Source organism: Rhinolophus sinicus, linkage group LG13 (assembly GCF_036562045.2).
Source record: "Rhinolophus sinicus isolate RSC01 linkage group LG13, ASM3656204v1, whole genome shotgun sequence".
In the NCBI taxonomy this organism is placed as follows: domain Eukaryota; kingdom Metazoa; phylum Chordata; class Mammalia; order Chiroptera; family Rhinolophidae; genus Rhinolophus; species Rhinolophus sinicus.
Window position 1 is genome coordinate 5,412,965 of NC_133762.1, and position 26,436 is coordinate 5,439,400.

The 26,436-nt window shown below is 46.4% G+C and overlaps 1 protein-coding gene across 1 annotated transcript in view; it reads left to right on the plus strand.

The window, feature by feature from the left end:
• Positions 1-26,436, plus strand: part of IGF1R (insulin like growth factor 1 receptor) — a 258,712-nt gene that overhangs the window by 182,144 nt on the left and 50,132 nt on the right. Inside the window, exons 3-5 of the mRNA XM_019726667.2 lie at positions 19,675-19,987; positions 23,851-23,999; positions 26,262-26,406. Coding sequence (XP_019582226.1) covers positions 19,675-19,987; positions 23,851-23,999; positions 26,262-26,406 — 607 coding nt within the window. The remainder of the gene's footprint in view (positions 1-19,674; positions 19,988-23,850; positions 24,000-26,261; positions 26,407-26,436) is intronic.

The following is a 26,436-nucleotide window of genomic DNA, read 5'->3' on the forward strand; positions in this document are numbered from 1 at the left end:
TGAAATTTTCCTGTTGGGATGAGAGGCAGGGCTGTCGGGGATTTGAGCAGCTGAACGAAACCAGAAATAGATAAGCAGGAGAAAGGGGTGATGTCCGTTTGCTGGGTCCCATCGTGCTGCGTCTAATTAGTGAAAAAGTTTTAGAAATCACATTAAACATGGGATCCTTTTTAGAATTCACTGGGTATGTTGCGGAAGTGGTTTTGTTTTTGTGAGTTTGTTTAAACAAATGGCTGAGGTTTTTGTTTTTCACTCTGTCTGGCCAAGCAGCATTGCTACACTTTTTTTTTTTTTTTTAAATGCATGAAATACTGACCAGTAAGTGTTCTTGACCACTCCTCTCCTTTTGTGACTAGAAGACAAGGAGGCAGACACCAATGGCGCCTCTGACAATGGAGATTTGTTTGTTTATTTTTTAAATTTAATGGAAGAATTGTAAGATGGTTTTAAATTTCCTGAGGGGGGGGCGGATAATTAGCTCATTCTAAACAACTTGAGCAGTAGACGACCCATAGGCGTTATCTTTGGACCCCCACAGCAGCCTCTTTTGTGGACCTCCTCCTGTGATTTTAAACAAATTTGATTTGTTTAATTAAAATCTTTCTTAAAGGTAAATATGCACGGAGGTTATTTTTTAAAGGATTTTAAGTTACAGATGAATAAAGATGGCAGGTTTTAATTTTCTGTTGAAAAATTTGAGAAACCCGCCCCCCCCCCCCAGTGTCCCTACTCAGCTACTCCTGTTTTGCTCACACCTTTCCTTTCAGTGGTATCTCATCCGCAAAATTTTTATCCTGATGTGTATCTTTTATGACATGAATCTTTCCCTTGAATCATTACCTGTGCGTACATCTCATCTTCTGTCTGACCTGGCTACAGAAGCCTTGGTTATTTCTTTCAGCCCTCACAGCATCTGGGGTCCCAGACAGGTGCAGTCAGGTGTAAAATGAACGAATATTAAATCCATAACAACTTACTAAAAGAAGAGCTGTTTGTATTTTTTTCCCAAAGCCATTGTCATTAATATTTAACACTGTGTTTGGGTGTGGAACTAATTCTGTGCTCTCTTAATTTGTGTGAATTATGACATTTAACGTAGAAATCATGGAGAAATATTTTGCAGTTCGGTTAAGCACAGTGGTAAAGTTCCCCCTTTTTTATATAGCCAAATTCATCACGTTTTGGTCCTTTGGAGTGGCCCCAAATGGCCCTGACAGACCTTTAAGGCAGATAAATGAGCCTCAGTGGTCTTAGGCTGAGCCGTAACTGTTGAGTATTTTTGTCTTCTGCTTATCAGCTCATGTCTCATCACAGCCTATTGGGTCCTCACTCTCCTCACAGGGAAAGAATGCTGATTCCTTTCTATGAGAGTGGCTTCTGAAAACGACGCTAGAAAATTCTGTGGCAGGTACAGGTACACTGTAGCATACTTGTGCAAGGGCCCTTGGGTTGCCTCCTTCAAGCTGTGTGACTCTGGGCAAGCCCCTCTCTGTGTCTCAGGCTGCAGTTCGGAAGGTGGGAAAGGAGTAGTTTCTCCTTGTCCCAGCTGTGGAGATTAAGTTAGGCCATGCAGGCTGAGCTCTTAGCACATGTAAGGACGAGTGACCTGTGTGGAAGGTACCTTAGCACTGATGACAGCAAACTCATTTTTCCCCCCATTCCCTAGTACCTACAGCTTTTGTCTATATCAAGCCCTTGAAAGAGAGAGAGTTGTTTTCATTAAAAAATTTCAGTTTGCCCCGAAGCAAGTATCATCTGAGGGAAGATGGAGGCGTGGTGGTAGGTCATATGGTTTCTTTCGGTGATTCTCGGGGAAAACCAGCCCAGAAATGAAGCCAGACAACTATGGTTCATTTTATTCCTTGTCACCTCAGAGTGGCTTCTCTGATTTTTGTCATTTTCCCCTTTTAGGAGGGGGCGAGGAGAGTAGTTTTTTTTCATACTACTCTTGTTATCATTGTTTTGTATTTAATAATTCGCTATCACAACCTGGGAAAGTACTTACCCTGAAGGAAACTGCCTTCTGTTACTTAATTGTTTGCTTTCAATTTATACTTTGTCTAGTGCCAAAGAGCATTTGAGGCAGATTTCAATTTAAAAAACGAACCAAAAAGAGCCTGGATGACACAGGACCTGAATGGCCGAGTTAGCAGGACACCCACATGGCAGCAGAGGACACTGGATTCCTCTGGATTCCTGGCACCCAGGGCAAAAGCTGAGATATAGTAAAAAGTGCGTGTGCCTACACATGTACCCCACACATACATTTTATCTCCAATTCAAGGGCCTTTGGAAAGTTTGCATAAATTGTAGCCCAGGCTTAAATTAGCACCCGATTGTACTGTGTGGAAGGCAGTAGTAAGCAAGCTGTGAGGCAAATAAAAATAAGAAACAGTGTCCCTGCCCTCGAGGGGTTTACAGATGAGTAGGAAACAGGGATATGTCATGTGTCACTGAACTCACACACTGAATACCTGCGATGGGCCCGGTTCTGGGTGCGGCCCTGGGAACTCAGTGACGAGAAAACACGGATTCCTGCCCCAGTGCAGTGTCCACTAGTTCCCCCCCCCCCCCAATTGTGGTAAAATACGTATACAATAAAATTTACCATCTTAACTATGGTTTCAGTGTACAGGTCAGTGACATCTGCACATTTACATTTTTGTGCAGCTGTCACCACCATATGTCTCCAGAACTCTTCTCATCTTTGTCAAACGGAAACGTCGCACCCGTTAAACATGAACCTCACGTTCCCCTTTCCTTCTAGCCCCTGGCAAAATAATAATAATAATAATGATAATAATGTCTTTGATTGTAAATGCAGTCAATGCTTTGAAGGAGATGAAGAGGATGATGAGACATAAAAGGATGAAGCAGCAGGAATGGCTCCTTCCCAGAGATGATGGTCAGGAGCGGCCTTTTGGGGGTGAAGACAGCCAGACCCAGCTCAGCAGGCTGGGGAGGCAGGTTGAGCGTGGGAAGAACGCAAAGCAGGGAGAAGGACCAGGATCTGTGAAGCCCCAGAGTCACGAAAGGGCCTGCCTCCTTCAAGAAAGAGAAAGAAGCCAGTGCCCTTGGAGCAGGGGCCAGGAGGGCGAAAGGTGGTCGTTTGGTTGTTTGTGTGTGTGTTTGTGTATCCCCTTCATGATTCAGTAAAATCATCTCCCCCCTCTGCAGCTTTTTAGTAACCTGGAGTACAGACTCATAGCTGCGTCCCAAGAAATGACAAAATCCTCTTTATGTGGGTGAGCGACGATCTCTTCCTTGCCACAGGCCCAGAGAGGGATGGTCCGAGGGTCTGCATGCCCCTGGCATTCCCCTTCCCATTGCAGTAGCCTAGAGTGACGGCGTCCCGATGAAGGAATGTCCCTGTGGCACTGGTCCCCAGGGTGGTTTTTGGGAAGCAAAAGCAGTGGGTCCTAGATAGGGTGGTGAAGGTATGTGGGAACTGAGCGGTCAGTCTGACGGGTGCTCCGGCCAGCTGGCCGTCCTTCCCATCTCCATGCAAGGAACGGCCCGGGCGCCTGTGCGTGTTCTTGGTCTGGCCTGTGGATAGGTCTGGAAAGAGATTCCCAGGACCTAGAAAATCATAATGGCAGATATGTTTACTCAGCTCTTAAGCAAGCCTCCAAGGGGTTCCCGTAGAACCCCTAAATATGAGTAGCCTCTGAACCTGACAGTGGAAAGTAGTATTACTTAGCACTGCCTACTTATTTGAGTAGTGATGATTGGTGATGACTGTCCCTAATCTGGCATCACGACATCATCCCCTCCCTCCACCTGCCTTCATCTCAGCTCGGCAATGAACTATAAAGGAGATGCTTCTTCACCTCTTTCTTTATTGCTTGTAGGGCATTTCTTCATTTCTATAGAGAAAGGGGCATGTACATCTCATTGCTATGGCCAGTGTCTTCATCCAACCCATATAAACGTTGGACAAAGTGTTTAGGAGCAAATTGTATTGGGAGTTGTTGTTTTTTTAAGAGCTAAGTGAAGTCCTTTGAAATAGAACATTCTTTTTCTTGTCTAAAAAGAGCGTACTGCCTGATGGAAGTGGATGGTTTAACTTCCATGCTTGTGAAAGCTTTCTTGGTGGGCTTTAGAAAGTTTAATCAGCCCCCCGCTCTCAACAGATCCCCCCACCTCCCAGTTTGTCCTCATCTCAAGGACCCTTCAAAATAGCAATAGAAACTACAGTGAACCTTCAAATGAGGTGGTATCAGGTACGTCGTTGCATTGAATGAAGATTATTTCAGAACAAATGGGTGTAAGAAGAGCGCTAAAACGCTGGAGTTAGAATGCCAGGCTCATCTGACATTTATACTGTTTCTGTTTGTTGGAGCAGAGATGAAATTTGAAATATTTTAGAATCCTGTCTCTTGGTTTTCTTTTTTTCCCTTTCTTCGCCACGTAATTCTCTCCCCCACCCACACCCCCACTGCCCAAAAGGAAATCTTGTGTGGATCCCCAATATATGAAACCTATTGGAGACACAGCTCCTGGTCTCTCCCTCCACCCTTCCTAGCACATCATGGCCCATTAAGCGTCACCAGGGGATTCGATGGAGCTGGGGGGGTGGGGGAGGCGGGGGATCACAGTGTGAGATGAGTTACCTCTCCTACCCTGTGTGCTACCAGCTGAGCAGGCAGATCCGGGCAACAGTCTGGGCAGAGCCAGGACTCGAACCCGAGGACCTTCAAAGTCCAGTCTAGGGATCAAATAATAACAGGTGATATTTGCAACAGAGTGACAACACGCCAGGAAAATGACTCCATCCAGTTATGTGGTTTACCACATTGATCTTGTACCAATAGCACGAGGTGGTATTCTCTTACATGTACACTGAAGAAACTGAGTCCCTTTGTCACATCGTCGCCAATAAATGACAAAGCTGGGGAATAAACTCACTTCGGTCTAAACCCAGAGCCCACGTTCTTTGATCTGAACGCTGCCTAGTCTCTCCTGCCGTGTCTGCAGAAGAGATGAGGAATTTAAGCATCTCAAAATTTTAAACACTGACTCTCCCTCCCAAACACTAGTTTTATTTAAAAGTAGACAGACAGACACACATGACTTGGGCCCTTAAAAATGGGACCACACTCGCTGGCACCTAAATGGGTGTAGGCTGTTCCTAAATTGTTGTTTTCAATTTTGCCAGCGTGACTTCTAGGCTGGTCGTTTTGTTTGCTTTTTAATATATTTTTAACACTGTGTGTGCAGAGGCATCTACGGCCTGTCCTTGGTCTCCCTCCTCCCTGAGGGCAAGCCCAGCGTGTCCAGGGACCACCTCGGGGAACGTGTGTCCAGAAGCAAAACTGCCTAGCGGGCAGGATTGGGGTACATAGAAATATTCACGGGCAGATAGATTTTTTTACGTAGAATATTTCACCATCATGGATTGATGTGTGTTAACCGGTAAGCTGAGATGCGTCAACATTGTTTCCCGTTCTTTCTGTTTTTTCATTTTCATTGATCTTTTTTTTCAAAGACATCTCCAGTAAGTTTCGGACGGAATTAATGATTTATCTTTAGATAAATACATTTATAGTCTTGATGACCGTCGGCGTCCGAGGTAAAGACTGAGGAGGGGAACCCCGGATAAAAGACACGGAATCACTGGCTGCTTTCTCCTGCCTGCTTTAGATGTGTACTCATTTGCTGACTGTTTGTGTTCATTAAAAAAGGCAAAACATGCCCCCTTACAAAGAGGCAAAGACACGTGTCGGCTGCGTGTCTGCTTGCACAGGCACCGGGAGACTTGAAAGAAAGCCAGGATCTGAAAATATTGGATTGGGGTAATGTAGTTTTTTTTAAACACCTGGCTAATTTAATATAAAGTGTTTACACTTCATTTTTCTGGCTGTGGGTTTTCTATGTAGGTGGTGGAGGATTTCCTGTAAAGTTTTGCAAGTTCCAGGGAAGGAGAGTTGCAATATGTACCCTCTGTGGTCACAGTGATCTGAAAGGCAATTTCTTAATCCCCCGTTGTTGTGTCCCACGTGTGTATGCGGATACTATTACCGAGGTGTCTGCTCAACCCCAGACTGTTGGGGGTGCACAGGTGTGTTAGTGAACGTGATTAAAAATGGCCTTTTTAGGAATTCCAAATTTGGAGTCTTGACAGAAGGTCATCTTTGCCTTACGTGTGTGCTGCAGTTGGAATCGCTGTGTACAGTACCTCGTGGGTGAAACGGATATTTGGAGCATGACTGAGCTTATTAAGAGCCCTGAGGCACTTCCTGTAGTGGGGTTTAGAAATTTCAAAGCACAGGGGCTGGGGCCAGAGGAATTGTGGGCATGCGGCGTGGAGGGCAGGAGGATGGAGTAACAGGTTCACGATCTACCCAGTGCCCCCGCAGGCGTCTACCGTGGGCCGCGAATGTGCGTTTAAGAAGACGCGGTTGGTGCGGCAGGAGAAACTGGGCTTGGGGGAAAGTTTAGGTGCTGTCATTTAGATGGGGGTAGGAGAGTGCAGTGGGAGTGCACATGCGTTTAACGTTTAATGGTGTTACTTAGCCTGGGAGAAGTAAGTTTGTGGCCTGGGGCACAAGTGCAGCTGGGTAGAAGTGACCTTGAGTAGGCAGCTTCAGAATCGGAAACTAGGGGGAAATCAATTTTGAAATGGCCAACAGTATCGGGGATTTGTGGGTTGTTTATCGAAAGGGTCATGTGCTTTCAAGGTGGACAGACGTTTCTCTTTGTGGGGGCATGGGAACGTCACATCCGATGTGACAGGAGCCCTGGGCTCGGGGTTCAGGTGACCTGCGTGCTGGGCCCAGCTCCCCTGTGCATGGTGTGACTTTCAGCCCTCCGAGCGTCACTTTCTTTATCTGCCAAATGCAGAGGAGGCCATTCAAATGGCGGCCAACTTCTTGGGTTGCTTGCAGCTCCGGAACAGGATGAGGCGTTGCTTTGGGCATTGATCTTCTGTCAAAAGCTGCTCCAGGCTCAGCAGTGAAGCACCACAAAGCAATGAGCCCAGACGGGTGGGGAGTGGGCCTTCGGTGAGAGGTCCTCCTGGGGGAACGGGAAACCCAGAACCTGTTTGCCTCCCTCTCCACTGAACAAGCATTGCACAGAGCCTGGCTGGAGCTGCCGAGCTGCCCCGAACGAACAAACAACACTGACTTCAGTCTTTACCCTGGGTTTCAGGTCACTCTGATTGTTTGCAAAACATGTTCTTTTTTTGTCACTTGCCAGGACTTGTTCTCTCTGGGAGTCAAACACAAACACCTCCTGAGGGATGTTGTGCTGGGCCTCCCAGGCCCTCTGCTGGGGGGTTAGGATGCACAGCACAACAGTTGTTTTGACATGAAATTCAGGGGAGCTGCTACACAGCTTAGTCCTTTGAAGGAAGAAAAAAAAAAGATAACTCTTTCACATGTTCAGATACTTGTTCTCAGTTTATTCAAGTCTAGGATTTTGGATAAGATTTTTGAAGAAAAGATTTATACTTCAGAGCCTCCCTTTTAAAAATTTTCATTCATTCATTCATTCATTCATTCATGGATTTATGTGACTTGGCTAGTTGGGGTTCTACGGTGAAAGGGTTAAGAAGCTGACTTGGGAAGCACAGCCATGTGTTCTAAAAGTGGCTGTCCCTTCATTTAGCAAGTCAACCTTACACACTTTCGTGGTATGCCATCCACGTGGCCGCAGGGGCACGCAGGCTGGACCTTCAGTGCAATCGGACCCCTTTGGGTTTATGAACTTTCTGTGTGCACACTGCTTCCGTCTTTAGACCAAGGATAGAATGGAAGGGTGCTCCTTGCTGTGCGTTCCAAGTTTGGGGCCTCACTTTTGTTTTGCAGGGTAAAGCTGCCCTGCTTGTTTTTTCCTAAAGTTCTTGCCTATGTGTTAAGTTCTTCCATCTTTCAAGGCAGATTCCTGTGAGCCCTGAAAATGGGGCTGTAGGATCTAGCAGATACTGTTTGGGAAGCAATTCAAAGATGAGGGAATGGTTGCTCAAACAGGAAGCGGAGAGAAACCCAGCTGTATCTCCCAGCACAAACCCGGCTCAGTGTGGCATTGTCTGAAGGACAGCCCTTGAATCTGTCTAGCCTACTTTTCAGAGCCAACAATAGGCTTTGTCTCGTTTTGCTTCATGTTCAGCGTCCTTAGACCCGGAAGTGATGTTGTTGGTGGGCCTGCCAGCATCGCTTTCCCTTTAATCTCATTCCCTATAATTTGCGTAAGTACTAGGGATAAAAACTGAATACCTGAAGCCGGAAATGACACTAGATATTTGACAGTTCAGAGATCCAGTAAAAGTTTACTCTCAGATGTTTCCTAAGTGATTAAGCACAAAGTACCTGTGAGCCCATCTCCATTGGACGGTTACAGCTGAAACACACTCTTCCAACTAGCATTTTACACCTGAGATGCTTGGGTCGGCATGTCATTTGAACCCGTTTTTATTTATCATTTACAAAAACAAACAATAACCAAAAACCCCTCAATAATTAGGGTTTAAAAGGGCGGTGGGGGAAGCCTTAAACTTTGGATCGTATGGTCAGCCTTTCCAAAGTATAGAGTCAGGGTTTTCCTAGTTGCAATTAAGGAAATTATAGTTTTCAAATGTTTGCGTTTGTATTAAGATAGGATTTGAGCACTTTGAATGCATTCTGGCGAGGTGGATAACACCTGGATCAAATACACTGCCCCACCTCAACCTCCAAAATAGAACTAACAAAATAAAATATGAACCAACAGTATTCTATGAGAATGGCAAATTGTGTTTCGGGTGTTTTTGTTTTTGTTTTTTTGTGGTTTTTTTTTTTAACGTTTGTGTGTTTTTCCGGGACACTTGTGAATCAGCAAACAGATTAAATATATTGAATTTTCGTGCGAGTCAGTGTTCTGCGGTCCAGTTCTGCACAAACTGCTTCTCGTAAGATTTGTGTGGTAGTTCTCTTCATCAGCATGTGTGACCATCTGGGACAGTTCTTCCTTCTTTCCTGATAAGAGAAGTTACTGTACTTTGAAAGACTAGAGGATCTTTTGTGGTTTCTCCACAGTAGTAAAAAACACTTTCACTTCAGGAAATGGGGGCAGCAATCAGAGTAACTAATGGAAAAGATAAGGTGGCGTTCTAGCATCATGGATACTCTAAAACAGATGTTTACAAGTCCGAAAGTGTGCCCTTAGGAAGTAACAAGATCAAAGGTGAGATGACCAGGCAAGTTGGGGAGAGATAATAAAGGACTGCCATCTGTATTCTGCTCTTCATGCTTCTCCTTAATTACTCAAAGGAAGGTGTGGGGGGTGGAGGGAGGCATTTTTCTCTCAAGCCACCGAAAACAAATACTTCCAAGGCACAATGCTATGTTTAAAAGGCATAGTCATCTTCAAGGGCTCAAACAAATTTAAATATATAGTAAAGGCCTAAGCGCCCAAGAAGAAAATGGATCAGAGACATTAAGAGACACTTAAGAGGTACTGATATGGCCCAGAAATGAAGGGGGAGGGTGGAACCCCGATCTCACTAGCAGCTACAGAATTTGAGATGAAATCTCTATCTCCCCTTCTGGCATTAGGCAAGAGAGAAAAAACGGGACTACAGGCCATTTTTTTCCTTCATTTTACAAAGATGTGCCACTCTTGGGGCTGTCGCAAAGAATGTGCTTTGGTCTTTAGGAGCATTTTTCAGAAGAGGATTCCAAAAGGACTTGGCAAAATTGTGAGGTCATCAACGAGTGTGTGTCCTCGATGAGACAGCTTTGGAAGAGCGTTCTTCATTGTTTGATCAACAACTGTAAAGAGGCTTCAGCAGACGTCTCTGCAGGTGTATTTGCACACATCTCACTTCCCCGCCCCCTGGAACAATCTACCCCGGGGTGCCTCCTCCGTGGCTCACTGTCTCCTGGTTACCAGTTCTGTTGTTGATTAAACTGTATCCCAAACATTATCTTCTGGTCTCTAAATAGTAGTTTTCCTGCAACTATCAGTTAATTCATTTAATTTATGTTGACATACGTGTTTATGATATATGTGGAAAGGGGCTTTCGCGTGGGTTGTGGAAACATTGCATTTTTGGGACTAACAATTTCTACCCAAATAAATAGGCAGAAGTGACGTAGGCAGCCACAGCTGGATAGCATGGCACTCCCGATGGAGACGTGCACTAAGCAATCTCTATCGGTGGCATTGATACTTTGGTCAACACCAGTAAGGCATGTAATTGCCCAGAAATGGGCCCAAACACCGGTTTGCAGAGATGCAGCCAAAACCACAAAGCCAGAGGCCTCTCCCTCTGAGCTTGGCCTTCACTTGGACGAAACAGCCCCCAATTTGTCCCTCCGGGACACAGGCCTGCCTTGTTAGGAAATCAGCAAAGTTTAGGAGCCCACAATACCTCACATAACTCTGTGTACAGTAACAGAGAGTGGAAATAGGGCTGTAAGCACGAACCAGCAGACAAGTTATAAATATAGAATACTCTCTCAATTCCACTTTAGTTAGTCATGGAGGGACAGTGTGAGTTTTATAAACTTATAAGGAATATACAAACAGTTCCAAATTTAAAATAACTGGGAGTAATTTTTAAGTGCGTGAAAACAGAGTATTTTTTCCACCCTGCCCATGTGTGCCTCTATGACAGGCAAAATAGTAAGTGGCTGGTGTCTTCATCTGGTCATGCCTGGAGGTCCCAACATGGGGGAAGAGGCCCAGAAGAATCACCCATTCTGCGGGGATTTCTCTCGTCCTTTTTGAGAAACATTTAAAAAAAAACCAAAAAAAAAAAAAAAACCAAACAAACAAACAAAAACGGATGGAGGAGGGGGTGTGAGTTGTGGATGAGAGACGCTCTGTGTGTCCCAGTGAAGAAGCTGGCACAGGCTGCCCTCACCACAGCTGCCTAACGCAGGGTCGGTCCTATCTGGACCTCTGAAGTATCCCACCCTCTCTGCCTTGCTTTCTCTCCCATTACAACTTGTCTGCCTTTCCCAGGTTTATATGTAGGCTTTGAATATGAGTTTAGAAGGAAGAATTTGGGGACAATTTTAAAGTACATTAGATTAGATTATTTTGTTTTGTTTTAAAAGAATATTCTGTTTTATAAGAATAAAAGGAGTGAGACCGTCAAATCTAACTTTATTCCTTTCCTTTTCCCTCATGGTTCTGAGATGCAGAATCAACTTCCTTTGCCTGGTGTGTCTATAAAGATAAAGCTCATTCGCATATTTCATCCTCCATCTTCCCAGCAGGTAGGAGGGTCACAGATTTGGTGACCTTCCCCCGCAGCTGAGGTGGCTATTCCTCTTTTTTCCTCATATCAGCGAATGACATAATTTAGTTCATCTGGCAGGTATCAAGTCTTTCTTCCTTTAGAATAAATTTAGGCTGTGAATAGATGCTGGCGTCCAAATGGGCCTTTCCACCAACTTCCCACTGGTAGACTTATGGCTTCATCACGGCGTGTGACTAGAATGGCTGACAGGCCTAATTCTGCCACCTGTGGATCTCAGATGTCTAAATTTAAGAACCAAAATCAAGGCAAACACATACTGCCACATGCCACCACATGGATGGACCTTGAAAGCGTTCTGCTGACAGAAGCCAAGCACAAAGGATCGTGTATTGTACGATTCCACTTACATGAAATGCCCAGAAGAGGCAAATCTGTAGAGACAGAAAATAGCTGAGTAATTGCCAAAGGCTGGAGAGGGGATGGGGGTCCGGGAGGTGGCTAGTGGGTTTCTCTTTGGGGTGATTGCACCCTCGGTGACTACACTATAAAAACCACCAATTTGTGTACTTCCACTGGGTGAATTGAGTGTGAATTATATCTCAATAAAGCTGTTTTTAAAAATGTGTGAATGAAGGGGGAAAAAAAAATCACACATCTACAGCGAGAGGAAGACCCCCTGACACTGACTTCTGTCCCTTACTTAGCTTTTGATGTTAACCGAAATCCCGCTTCGTATTTTTGCATGAATGCTGCTCTTTCTTTACTCTCACTAATTAGCTCTTGACATTTTTATTTAATAATGGTGCTGTGATAACTTCCCTCCTTCTGGCTTTTCGGTTGCCTTTTTTCTTTTTCTGTTTTCTCAATTATTCTGCCCAGCCCTGCTTGTTGGAGCCCGGCGACTAACGTGATCCAATGGGCATTGCCTGTAGCTGATTATTTCGTTTGCTCATTAATGAAATGTTCACAGATGTATTCAGCAGCCAGTATGAAATGTTTCCCCAACCCCCTCGGCTTATCTTGTGCTCTAGACAGTGAGGATTTCCTTGGAACTGCTTATGTCTCTGACCCTTGATTATAGTTGTTTGTGTGTCGGACCAAGGGGAAGGCACAGACTGTTTTTTCTTCTCCTCCATGACCAAGTTTTCTGTCTTGCCGAGATACATGAGTTGGTAAAGACAGTGAACTGTACTTATCTAATCGCGTGAGTAAGCCTTATTTGGGTGGAACAGGTCCCTGGGTCTTGTTGTTCTGCCTTCCTGATAGCACTGTCATTTCTATATAATTGCATTGGTTCCATAGAATTTCCCCTAAGTTCCGTGGCCCGAGTTGCTGCTTCAGCTTTCAACTTAGCAGTGACCCTTACTGATAAACCTGACGATTTGGGCTGGAAAATGGCCTTGAAGGTTCTATTTGCTCTAAGTCACTAAATAAAGAAGACTTCGTGGGCACAGGTTATCTCCTTCATATCACCTGGATGCTGGACCCTTTCCCAGAGTGTCACGTTCCGTGCTATTTGTCTAAGTGCTGCACTTCAGGGAGGGGAAAGGGTGCCCGGACTTGTGCTTTACTTTTTTCCTGATGGGTGCAGGCTTACAAAGAAAAGTGGCACGAGGAGAACTCCCTCGTCCTCTCCTTGTAGCTGGCGGAGACAGGCTGAAACATCAGCCACTGTCGGAACACAGTGGGGGAACAGGCTGCGACCCAGAGCCAGAGCTGAGTCTGAAGCCCCGGTTTACGGCTTCACCATTGTTTCCTCGGACAGTTCATAGCCCTGGGCAATGATTAAATCTCCGTGCCTCTATTTGGGCATCTGCAAATGCGGACAATGATATAGACCCCCATGTCGTTGTTAGGAAGCTAAATAATGTATACAAGATGGAAAGTGCTCAGTGATTATTAACTTTGCTAATAAAAAACCCTGCATTCAGGCTCAAGTTGCATTCATACAGGAGAGACTCAACTGGTAATTGCGACAAAGAAGGCTGGAATTTGAGGCGATTAGAAGCTCCAAATGCGCTAGCTCAGTGTGATGACAATAGTTATTTTGAAGATCCTTCAGGGAGACCCCCACCTTGGTCGAGGAAGACCACCGCTGGCCTCTCAGTCCCCTCGTGTGCCACACTGTGGTTTGCGGACAGGCAGGTATGAAGGAGCAGTGGTTTTCATGCAAGTTACATGAGCTGTGACTGAGTGAGGCATTTGGAGGGAGGCCAGGGTTGCCGTCTTGGACTATCGAGCCTGAGTACTTGAACGTTTGAGCTGCACAAGAAAGCAGCCAACGGCTCCTGAGTATGAGACGCCGGAAGGAGGCCCGGGAGAGTACACTATAGAAAGTGCGTTCTCGAGGGGGGGAAAGAAGAACTCTGGCGGTCAGAGAAGCACTTTCTCTAAGCTAATGAACCCCCTTCAACATTGCTTGAAGGCTCAGCTAGGTTTTTGTAGAGAAGTGTCTTGGACAGGCATGAGATACTTCCTTTCAACTCTAAGAATCTGGGGTTTGATGAAAAGGAGAAAGAAAACCATGGCCACTCGTTGCTTATGCGCTGGAGGCAGATCTAATGGTCCCGGGAGCTTCGTGCAGGAGGCTGCCTGTTCTGGCATGTTCCGAAGCCGTCCTGCCGCCCAGGGTCACCTCAGCCGGAGTGGAAGGTGGGAGATGACAGTTGATGGAGGGGAGTGATGAGCAGTGAAAGTAGGAAACTCTTGCCCCCTCCCCATACACCCCAGCCTTTCAGAAAGTTCCTGTGTTAACATGACAATACCTTGTCTAGGGGCATTCCATTAGGAAGGAAGTTTGCTCAAAACTGAGTCTTGAAACCCCTTCCAAGGCTGCAAGGAAGGAGCTACTTCCCACACCCTAAACTTGGGAGGAAGCGAGAGCTTTCAGGGGACTTTCAAAAACTCACAGGCTCACAGGTTCCCAAACCGTGGCCCACTCCTGTTACTGACCAGCCTTTCCGTGGGCATCTAGAATTCCGTTCTAGTTCCTTCTGTGTGCCTCTGGGTGCATTCCCGAACGTCTAGTTCTCCTGATGACTTTTCAATGACACACTGAATACTTTGGGTTCCAACAGAGGAACTGCAGTATCTTTGGATGCTAAAATTAAAATGTATCTTCTCTGGCTACTATTGCAGAATGTTTTGTCCAGCTCAGGAGGTATTTGCTTTTGTTATTGAGAAGAGAAACATTGTTGCCCATGTGATTTCATTTTGTGAACATTTACGATACGTTTATGCCATTTGAACTTTCTTTCACCATGCTGAACGAATTGGGCATAATGGCTACCGTTTGTATGGAAGTTGTTTTAAAACTTCACCTGGGATTTCTAGACAGTGGTTCTGGGCAATTTTCCCTTAACCATTGGTCAGGATATCAAGAAACTTGACATTTCTTCTTGTCTGCCTTTTGAGAAAATTGTGCGTTAATGTGTGTGTTTGTGTGTACACACACGCTCACACATAATTGTACCAGGTTTATTTCCCTTTTATTTCATGGGTCTAAACATTTTCATGTAAGCCTGCTCGTCCATCCTGGCTGACTTACTTCGGGAACTCCACTCTGATAAGCTGTGATAAAACATAGCAGCTCTGCCCTAACCTGAGAAGCTTTGGGTGCCCCTCCCCACTCTGCCCCCTTTGCCCGATGCCTGCTCTTGGGCTGATTGGGTCGGGGACAGTATGTGCGTGAGGACCGAAGGGATGGCAGATTGAACATTATTTCACCAAGTGGGAGCACTTGGGGCTGGCTGTGGGCTCCCTGGCCTGAGCTCCTCTGTGGTCAGTCACGGCTCCTGGAGAGGCGATATCCTTTCTGCCCAAAGTGGAGCTTGCGACCACGTGGCAGGAAGTTCGTGGTTCACTGGCCTGGCCTCCTGAGCTGGAAAGGTCGGCCTGGACCTCCAGAGGCAGCATGTCATGGAGACCTCAGCAGCAGCCCGCAGCCGGGACTCTCTTTATTCCCTCACTCCGGTTGATGTGATGACCAAAGAGAAAGCAGGGGCGCCCAACCTTGGTCGAGTTCTTCATCTTTAGGTCTTTGGTACCATGTATGTGAGGCTTAGAAGAAACATTCCACAAAAACATTATCAGCATTACTTCTCTTTGAACTTTGTGTATCTCTTAAGGAGGGTCCTCTCGGCACCCCTCAAATCTCCCTGCCCCCACGGGCAGTCCGCTTTCCCTCTGTCTGCTGACCACACCCTGTGACACTGCCAGCTCAGCCCCCTGGTTGCATCCATGCTGCTTCACGCTGGGCGTTTCATTTTTCTTCCATTTGGAGGTGTACACAAAAGCAGCACATCTCAGACTGAACTCATCTTTCTCGACCCCTCCCAGAAACCTTTTTTGCCACACTTTCCACACCCTCTTCCTACTTCTCCAGATGCATCTTGAATCTGCCCACTTGCCCCATTTGCATCACTGCCCCCCGACCTGGGCCACCATCCCGGCTCACAGAGATGGCTACGGTGGCCCAGGGCCACCCTTCCCTTCTGTTTTCCACTCAGCAGCCAGAGTGGTCCTTCGAAAATGCACACTGGCTCACATGACGCCCTGCTTGGAATCTTTAAATAGCTTCCCTTTCCTCTTCAGAGCGATCCAAAGTCCTGTTTGTGGGTGAAAAGGCCCTTGTTGCCTCCCTATACCTTGGCTTTCATTGTCTTTACCCCCTTCCCCCCCCCCCCCCCCAGTCCCCCCAGCCTCAGTCATGCGGCCTTGCCCAGTCTGGTTCTCTGCCCGCTCTCCCCGGCCTTCAGCCCTGCCGACACCCCCTGCACCTGCTGGCTCCTGTTGGCTTGTCAAGCTGTAGCCTGGCAGTCCTTTCCCCTGGAAAGGAAAGCCCTCCTTGCTGGGCTTTGCTGGCTCCTCTCAGCACTGCCATTGCTCGTCCTCTGGGTGGGGCCCCTGGGCGCGCTGGGCGGCCTTGTACCTTCCTTGTCCGCAGGATGTAGCCTGGGGCCTGGCCGAGAAGGCTGACGGATGGAACAGTCCAAAGGAGCCTTTCTCACTCCCGCACCTGTGGCTAAGTGCCCTCTGGGGGGCAATGCCAACAGCCTTGGGTGCACCTGGGTGTTGAGCTGACCCAGGTGGGGTCCCTCCCCTCTCCTCTCCTCTCAATGGTGTCTGGTGGAGTCCACTCCTTTCCTGGCAAAGCAAGAAAACGGTAAAACTTCTCTGGCCCCTGTATCTACCTCCCTGGTGCACTTTGGAAGCTGAAGTACACTTTCCTGGCGTTAAGAGCTGCTCAGTTCATCTTTTTGCGTAATGATGTGTGCCAATTAGACAAGGCGTCCCTCTTTTTATATGGAACAGTGTGGTGTCACTCAGGGTGACCCAGAAATAACCAAGATGTCCTGAAACTTGTCTGGATTTTGACTCAGAAGTTTGACCTCATTTGAACATCTGTGAACTAGTTCTGTCCTTCAGAAATCATTTGGGATACAATTATTTGCATTTAAAAAAATTATGTGGCGAAGTGGTCGCCCTGTCCATTTTGTGTTCTTCTGTGAAGATGTAGAATTCTCCATCTTCTCTTGCAGCAAAGCACCATATCATATGCTTTTGAACATGGTTTCACCGAAGTAAAGATTGTTAAAGAACTTAACTGGTGAGAACAAAAACAAATGTTTTTTTTAAAACCTGAGAAAGAATTTAATCAATGCAACGGTTCCGGAGAGGGAGAGAATTAAAGGCTGATATATATGAATATTTCTTTCTGTCCCCCCAAATGAAGAGAGTGAGCTTTTACGTAACTGTGACCCCCGAACCAATCCTCCTGGTGGTAGATGTGAGACATGTCATTTGCTTTTCCGTCTGTATAGACAGGCTTTTGTTTTTATTGTTGGTCGTTGTAAGAATTCCAGTGCACAGGAAGATTTCACAGGCAAAATCAATTTACCTTTGCCCCCTGTATATTTGTTAGCTTACAGTCGCTTCCATTTTCTTTTTCTTTTTAAAAGCAGAAATGCCTTTCATCCTGCCAGGTACCGTCCTTTTTCATGGAGCCAGGGATGAGGTTCCCTTCGTTTCTCGCACAGCTCCGTAATTGGAAATTTGGTAACTGTACTAAATTTAAAGTTTTGGCATTCACGTGGAGCAGCCATCCATCTGCTGGCGAGACACACTGCCCGGGGCTTTTCAAGAAATCCCTTAATAGTCCTGAACACTAATAATATTTATATACATTGCGATGAGACAAAATTTACAGCAGGCTTCTGGGGCTGGCTCCAGGACTCGCTAATACCCCGGACTTCCATGCATTCTCCTGCCCGCAGTCCAGAATTCTCTCAAATTGTGCCGCAGCCCAGAGCACACCGGCTTCCATCCCTGGAGTGGCCTCTTATTTACAGAGTTTGTCCTTTAGCAAACAGGTCACCTGTCCTTTCTCCTTCTGTCCTCAGCCCCTTTTATTCCCCCCCCCCCCCCGGAGTATTTGGTAATGCGTGTGTGCACAGTTTACATCAGGTCATGTAAAGGAACCCCCTGAGTTGGGATCCGTTAAGAGGAATTGTTTTGAGTTATACAGAAGATGACTTTTCCTAATTGAAGCTTGACTGACATTCCTTCCGAAGTAGGTCCCGTCGCAGACACAAAACCCTAGTTCGCCGGCCACACTGTGTGCCGGCCTGTGCAGTTTGGTGTAACACACCCCTTTGGGGAGTGTCAGTCTCCAGAGTCCGGTGGAAAGGGAAATGGAATGCAAAATATATCTGCAGACACTTTGTCACGTATTTGTTTGTTTTTCTCATACTGGAAATGCCCAGCATTTGCATCTGGGTATAACTGATTCTAAGCAAGTACACCGTGAATATTTTTTTGTCCTGTTCTTTTAAATGCTTTTAAGTGTTTAGTCCTACATTTATGTGATAGTAGTGTCTGCTTCCCATCAGTTTCTATAGCATTTTATTTAAGTTGTAAGTGAGGCGGGGGTGGGGGGGCCGAGGGTTGTTGCAAGTAGATATTGGTCCGATTTAATCTTCCGTGATGATCTGCCAAAGGATGATTTCAAAGGAGAAAGTTGCAATATTTTTGTAAGCTTGACAGTATCATGAGAATTTGTCTTATTTCTTCAGAGGTGACAGTATTCATTTGAGTGTCCTGGTATCTGTTTTTAGTTATTTTTACTTTTTCAGTTGCAGCTGACATGTAGTATATTAGTCTCAGGTATACAACATAGTGATTAGACATTTATATACCTTATGAAGTTTTCACCCCAATAAGCCTAGTGTCCCACCTGGTACCATATATAGTTACTACAATAGTATTGACTGTATTTCCTGTGCTGTATTTGATAGCCTCATGACTATTTTTACAACTGGCAATTTGTACTTCTGTTTTAAATTCACCTGTTTGCAGTGAAACAGAAACAGAATCTCCCGGACACAGCAGGTGTGAGTGTAAATTGGTTCAAACTTCCCAGAGGTCAGTTTGACTTGGTAAGGTCAGTTCTAGAAATGAATTCTTATGAATAGAATCTTCACTAAATGCGCACCAGAATCAATTATATATGTGTGTGTGTGTGTGTGTGTGTGTGTGTGTGTGTGATTTTGTGTTGTTTTCCAACTCAGAGGAAAAGTAGGGAATGTCTAATGCAAATCAGATTTTACATTTTGTGGATTTACACTTTATTGGCTAGTGAGACTCCCAGCCCCAGAGTGTGATCCGTACAGCACTGTTACGGAAGTAAACGCCAGCTTATCTGTTTGGGATGTGAATTGTGGATCTCTTGTTTTCAGACACTGCTTTCACTTACCTGTGGCACAGAGGGGCAAAGGGAGACGGTTTCTGATGTCCTGTGGTCCCCTGGGCTCAGAGACTCTACCTACCCATCCGTTTTCTTGTATTTGAGAATAACCATCAGACACGAGGGCTTCTCAGTGATATAATAGGTTAGGATGCATGAGTAAGTGGATATTATCCCTTTTGTGGGGTAAGAACTTTCCCAAAGCATTTTGTAAACGTGACTGGTGTCGTCCTTACTATATTCCAGTTCAGTTGTTTTTCCAATCATCGAGTATCTATTCACACACCAGGGCTTTTCAAGATACTTTCAGTTAGGTGCACCTTCAAGATGCAGAAGGAGGAGGGCGTAGTGCCTTTTAAAGTCACGCTAAGCCGGCCCGCATGCTCCTCGGCGGCCGTCTAAGGTGGGTGTGAGTACCCCGTGTGATAGATGAGGAAAGAAAGGGTCAATAGCGAGTACACAGGCGAGGCGGGACTTCTCACCAGGCTCTCCTTGCTGAAACTTGGAGTGTGGTCTGTCATACTACTGTCACTGCACATGTAACGTGGGATGCAGAGCCCAGTGATTTTCGGCGTGGGGACTTCACGAGTGATCCATTGGTTTGGTGGTGGGCAATGGAGCCATCTGGTGCTGGTGGGAGGGAATGACCCAGCCGAATGCTGGCCAGGCCCGGAGGAGGCCGTCCAGCCCCAGCCCCAGCCCCAGCCCGACTAACCGCCCTGTGCCCTCTGCCCCACAGTGTGCCCGAGCGCGTGCGGGAAGCGGGCGTGCACCGAGAACAACGAGTGCTGCCACCCCGAGTGCCTGGGCAGCTGCAGCGCGCCGGACAACGACGCGGCCTGCGTGGCCTGCCGCCACTATTACTACGCCGGCGTCTGCGTGCCCAGCTGCCCGCCCAACACCTACCGCTTCGAGGGCTGGCGCTGCGTGGACCGCGACTTCTGCGCCAACATCCCCAACGCCGAGAGCAGCGACACCGAGGGCTTTGTGATCCACGACGGCGAGTGCATGCAGGAGTGCCCCTCGGGTTACATCCGCAACGGCAGCCAGAGGTCAGTCCCGTGGCCTGCCGGTCACAGCCCCCCAGGGGACAGGGGGGGGGCTCTGTCACTTGTCCCGGCTGGGTGGGGCCCTGAGGAGCTTAAGGGAGATGAGCCCACGGAGAGGGCTGGCACAACGCGCATTGTTTGTGAGAGTCTAGAGGCAGTGGGCAGGGTATTGTTTTCTGTTGGAGGTGGACTGCCTGCCCTTTGAAGGGAAACACCTGACTCGCCGGCTCAGGTACCCAGCGGTCGCGGTCTCCCTGAGCGTTTGCCAGGCTGCCCTCCAAGCAGCGCAGACCGTGGATGTAGGTTTTTCCAGCCCTACAGAACCCTAGCCCAGAGGAGGCTTTGGGGGTGCAAGAGGCAGGCAGGACCAGCCCCACCAGCACCCTTGAGGCAGCGAACAGGCCTAAAACGTCTACAGCACAAGCTGGCTTCCTGTGCCTGACCTCGCGGCCACTAGGAGGAAGCTGTAGCTTAAAAGAACCTCCGTTTTCCATCAGCACCCTCTCCTTTCTCTCCCCCCTCCACCTTCGCCATCCCTCGGTTTTTCTGTGTCCCTCATTTTTCTTCCAAAATTGGGATACAAACAAGTCCCTTGTAACAAGAGGCATCCCTCTTGTGCAGGCCTTCTGGACTTCTAGCAAATTGCTGTTGATTTATCTTTAAAAAAAAGATAGCGTTTTAAAAAAAGGTAGCGTTGTTACAACATACAGCACCCTAGAAGCAAAAAAGACGGGGAGTCTGGGGTTTGCTGTTCCCTCCTTTGAAGCAGAGCCCAGAAGTTGCAGTTTGAAAGGGTTCCGTTGTCACATGGCTCCTTCATGACTACCACCAGGGGACCCTTACGTACTTGGGTTCTTCAGAAGCATCCTGTACACACACAGCCATTAGGAAAGTCAACATTCATTCTGAATGTGATGTGAAACTTCCCTGCGTTTCCCGCAGCCTGCTTCTGTGTGCTGCTTTCAGCAAGCCTTTGTAAAGAGGGGTTCTGTCTTCTGTGGAATATCTGGAGGTGTAGCTCATCCCGTAGGCTTCACTTCAAACCAAAGATAAAATGCACACGACTTCCTACTATTGGATGGAGAACGGTTTCCTGCTGCTGTAATTTCTATAACCATTAGAATAGTAAGGTTTATTCTAAATACAATAACATGATATATGTGCCAAGACTCCAATGACCTGTAAAGAATACATATTCCACACCAATAAGGCCACCACACTTTACTGACATTTTATTAGCAGGCTCAGAATGTAAAAGGGCTTTACCAGTGCCCTGGGCAGTGTCTGGAACCCAGACGAGGCTCAGCCACAGTTCGTCCTGGGTGGTGGGGACAGAGATGGGGCAGCTGGTTCATGAACGGCGGGGGGCAGGGAGGTAATACCATCCTGTGGCTACATTGTCCTGTGATGCAGGAGAAAGCTGGGGGCACTGTGCCTTTTGGCCATGTTTCTCCTGCTGCAGTGCAGTCTTCAGAGAACTGAGCCTTTGTTTTCCCATTCATTCTTACCTGTTCAAAGCTACAGGTATATGTACCTTTTCCATTTTAGAAAAAATGCCATTAAGAAAGAATAAAACCCCCTCTCCACCTTTAAGTGCTGTTTGGCACTTAGTTTGAAATATTTATTTTTTTAATACTGTTTATACTGTCTCTACCAGAACGGATTCGAGGAAGCTGAATCTGTAAACATATAATCGGAGCTCTTCCTTAGGAAAACATTTTTAAAGTGATAGATGATTCCTAGACATTTTTGTCTTCCAAAAACTTTTATTTACTTATTTATTATTTTTTATCTTAAAATTTTTTTGCAATAAACAATTGATACACAATAGCCTAGACATTTTAGCTAAAGTGTTTGGTTCAGAAATTACTATTTGAATGAAATATTGCGGGGGACGAAACAGACCATGTGACCTAGAATTTTCGCTCCTGGACATTTCCCCAGAGAACTGAAAAGGTACGTGCACACAAAAACACGTGCACAGTTGTTCGTAGCGGCTTTATTTGTAATGGCCCCACACTGGAAACCACTCAGCTATCCCACAGCAGGTAAATGGCTAAGCAAACTGGTACAGCCACACCAGGAAATATTATTCAGCAATAGAAAGGAGCAAAACTATGGAAATACACAACAACTTGGATGGATCTCCAGGACATTACACTCAAGGATATTGAGCTAACGTCAGAAGGTCACGTACTGTGTAATTCCATGTATCTGACATTCTCAAAATGGCAGGATTACAGAGATGGAGAACAGAGTGGTGGTTGCCAGGAAGGAGTTAGGGAAATGGTGGCCGGTAACTATATGGGTGATTGGTGTGGACTCGTTCAGGATCTTGACTTGGTGGGTAACTACACAAGTGATATGGTGACATAGAAGGACAGACATACACTGTACCAGTGTCCATTTCCTGGTTGTGATTTTGTATCATCATGAAAGATGTAACCACTGAGGGAAACCGGATGAAGGGCGCATGGAACCCTTCTGTACTCTTTGCTCCTTTCTGGGAATCTGTAATTGTTTCAAAATAAAAAGTTCTTAAAAGGGAGGGTGGGGACTAGATACGGTATCAAATACGGTATGTAGGTAAGTCAGAATCAATAAAAGACCAACGGAAAGGGCTGGAGGGAGGTTACTACCCACGCCAGCAAGGAGAACATCCGGTGTGATGTCGGAGGAAAGACAAATCCCCTCTCCTGTGGTTGGTCCAGTTCCTTTGAAAACCTTGCCTCCCGTTCTCCTGACATGAAATAGGAAAATACCAGGAAAGTTTTTTTCACTTATACAAAATACAACCCCGCATCTTTGTCTTGGATGTGCGGTAAAGTGCCAGGGCAGGGGGGCAGACTTTAATGAAAACACTGTAACTTAGAGTTTTTCTTTTTTTTTTTTTTTAATGTTTTTTTTGCTTCATGATGTTTCAAAGATTGTTCAAGAACAATAATATAAATGTAATGACTCTCTAACTCACCATCCTATTATTTATACACCCTATAATGTTGTGTCATTCATTTTGTTTGGAAATCAACCCAAATTTGGATCAATGCGCTGTGGTTCAGCAGCTGGATTAACAGTTTGCTCACTATTTCCTGAATAATGGTAGGTAAGCAGGGAAAGTGCCAGCCTCACTTCCCTCGGCCCTGCCACTTGGCGGTTTGTGGCATGTTCAGGAGAGCATTTGAAACAAGCTGATTACAAAATAATGGAACGTCCCTGCTTTTATTGTGCATGCAGCGAAAACAACATTTGGATCAATTTAGAGTTTCTGCGTAACCCTGTCAAGAAATAATGTCAGTTACGCTTTAGCAAGAAAAGAACGGATCTGAGTTGTAAGCACACGCCTTTCGGAAGCCCTCCCTGGGCTTCGCTGGGGTGCTGGCAGCGGGCGTGCGACTCCTGTTCACAGCAGAGACACTGCTGTCCGTTTGCCCCCGTCCAGCCTCCCAGCAGCGTCTCCAGGGTGTGTGGGGCAGGAGCCACGGCCGCAGGGAGCAGCCTTGTTCTCCTCCATCACCACCATTGCTTCCTCTCTGCGAGGCTGTGTCTCCCACATGGGACCAGCTGGCTCACCAGTCGACAGCCTATGAGCCACACATGTTTCAAGGAGGCAGCGTGTAGTTTGTCTGCAAACAAGCAGCACGCTTTTCCCTCCTAGGCACTTTGTCCTTTGGTTGGCAGTCTGAGTGGCTGGTCCTGGGTGGGCTTGGGGACGAGTGATGACGTGACCCCTCGAAGGCTTCCTGGTTTTTATAATGTGTGCTGTCAAAACAACCAGAATCCAAACACAGCCTTCTTCTGATTTTTTTTTGCAATGCAAGGAGACACCCTGACCTCTGTGTTTGCGGTTGGTTCTTTATCTTCCACAGCATGTACTGCATCCCTTGCGAAGGCCCTTGTCCCAAAGTCTGTGAGGAAGAAAAGAAAACGAAGACCATTGATTCGGTCACTTCTGCTCAGATGCTTCAAGGATGCACCATCTTCAAGGGCAACCTGCTCATTAACATCCGCCGCGGCAGTAAGTATCTATTCACTGCCCAGCAGCGATGGCTGGGTCTCCTGGGTTTCTCAGGTTGATGCTTTTCCTATTTGTCTATGACTCACAAATCAAATGTGGGCCTAGGAAAACAACATGGCGTGTCAGCCTTTTGCTTGACACGTCTTCTTTGAGTCCCCCTCAGAGATAAAAAACAGACAGAAGGGCAGTCTGTGTGTTAGCCAGTGGCATGTTTTTTCCTGCAAAGGGTCAGCCCTCATCTTTCTGTGAGTCGCCTCTTACACGGGAGAGGCAGGTCCCAATACACATACGCTCCAGAAGAGATGATGGATCAGAGGTATGACTCAGCAGTCTCCGGAGCGAGCCAAATCCACGCAGCTTTCAATCTAGAGCTTTGGGTCGTTGGATCTGTGGAGGAGCCTGGGCACAGGGAATAGTTCATGATGTCACTTTCAAATTTGATGAAGTCCCGAAGTGTGGTTGATCTCTGAATCTCCTTCTGAGAGCCAAAAGGATTTAAGCGTGTGTCATCATGTATTTCAAGTTTCAGTGTCACCCCTGTGGGATGACCGTCATTTACGGTAGACAGCGTCCCAGGTGATGGCATTTGTGCATAGCAGTTCCCATTGACTTGCTCTGTGATATTTTCGTTTTTGGTCTTTAATGGACAAGGGCTTATAGTAATGATGCCTTAAATGGTCCATCCTGGGACCACTTGGTACCTACCGATGGTTTCCTAAGCTACAATAAGTATAGTAAGGAGACCTTGAGGTTTGAAGGAATTTTTTTTTTCTCCTAAATCCTTTTATGAAGAAATTGTTTCTACAGTTGGAAGGTGGGGGGAATGGCTAATTTGTTTATTCTGTGAATTTACTTTTCCTTAATACTGTTTGTTAAAGGAGTTATGGTATAGAGATGGCAGGAGCACGTTTTTGCTTAGTTCTTTTGAATGTGTGGACGTCCCTTGCTTTTCCCGTTTTCCAGCCTTTCACAACAGAGATTGCTTTGTTCCCACGCAGCTAGAATTCTTACCCTCATGGTACTTCTAAAGTTTTATTCTTTTTACTCTTTCTAGATCCCTTAAATTAAAAAAAAAGATTTCCTTGTCCCTAGAATACCCTCATTAAATGCCTAAACCTGCCTTTTAAAAACAGTCCTAATCCGAAGATAACTATGTAATCCGTGAACTAAATCCATGGAGAAGTATAACTTGAGAAGGGGTTGGTACATCTTGGTGTCTGATGATGAAATGTGTCTTGCAGTGTGTGTCCAAAGCAGGAAATCAGTTGGACTTAAAGAGGGATGGGACATCTCGTTCGAAAGGTTTGACTAAAACCTGAGCTTTGACTAAAAGGCATGCAGCCTGCCCACATTTAAAATCTGGGCTCTTTTCTGTGAATTTTCAACTTCAGACAACCTCTAGCCTTTACAACTTGAACTTCTCCTGAATTTCTCTTAGAAAGATATTAAATTGTACCTTAAATGTAGAGTCTTGCCTTCCAGGACAGCACCCTTGTTTGTATCAATTCCAAGCAAAATAGGACCTTGGATTAAATAAGTCTTCACAAATCAAACTCCGTACAAACCTCACGAGTCGAACCACACCCAGTTCATTATAGTGCTTTATTATCATTTGGGTGTAAGTCAAGCTCCAGTTTGTTTTCTGTTTACTCTGAGAAAAAGATAGGCCAAACGAGAAGAAAAGCAAGCAGTCTGTTTACATACATAATGTCATTTTTACATATGTATTAGCAACTATTTTCCCAGCTATGTTCTAGCTATGAAAATAATACTTGGAAAGCTTAGAAAAGCAGAAAGGGATTTTTTTTTTTAATCACCTGCGGATAGCCATCCTCGATGGAGCGGGGTGTTTTCTCCCAGTCTTAGGAAGACAGACTCTTTCACTAGAGGCAGATGGCTGGATGGGCGGACCCAGGCCTAGCTCAGAGGCAGCGCCTAACGGTACTCCCTGTTGACAGAGCACATTAATTGAAAGGCGTTCCCTAGATTGTTGGCCTTCACTCATTGGCAGTCTGTTTTTTACGATGTGACGCTCTGTTAAATCAGCCAGGGAGCTGAAGTCCCACCTGGGAGAGGTGGTCTGCAGTCACTTAGGGAAGCAATTTGGGACAAGGCGCGTGGGTCCTGTGCCTGCAGCCTGAGCGTCCCCACCAAAACAAGACCCACCAGGGCCTGGCACACCACACGTTTGTGAGAGACCAGGGGCCGGTCGCCCGTCCGCGGAGTGAGCGCTCAGGGTCACCGGGTCCCCTCTTCCCATAGATAACATCGCCTCGGAACTGGAGAATTTCATGGGACTCATCGAGGTGGTGACGGGCTACGTGAAGATACGCCATTCCCACGCGTTGGTGTCCCTATCCTTCCTCAAAAACCTCCGCCAGATCTTAGGCGAGGAACAGCTCGAGGGGTAAGTGCTCCGACGGTGAGAATTGACCCT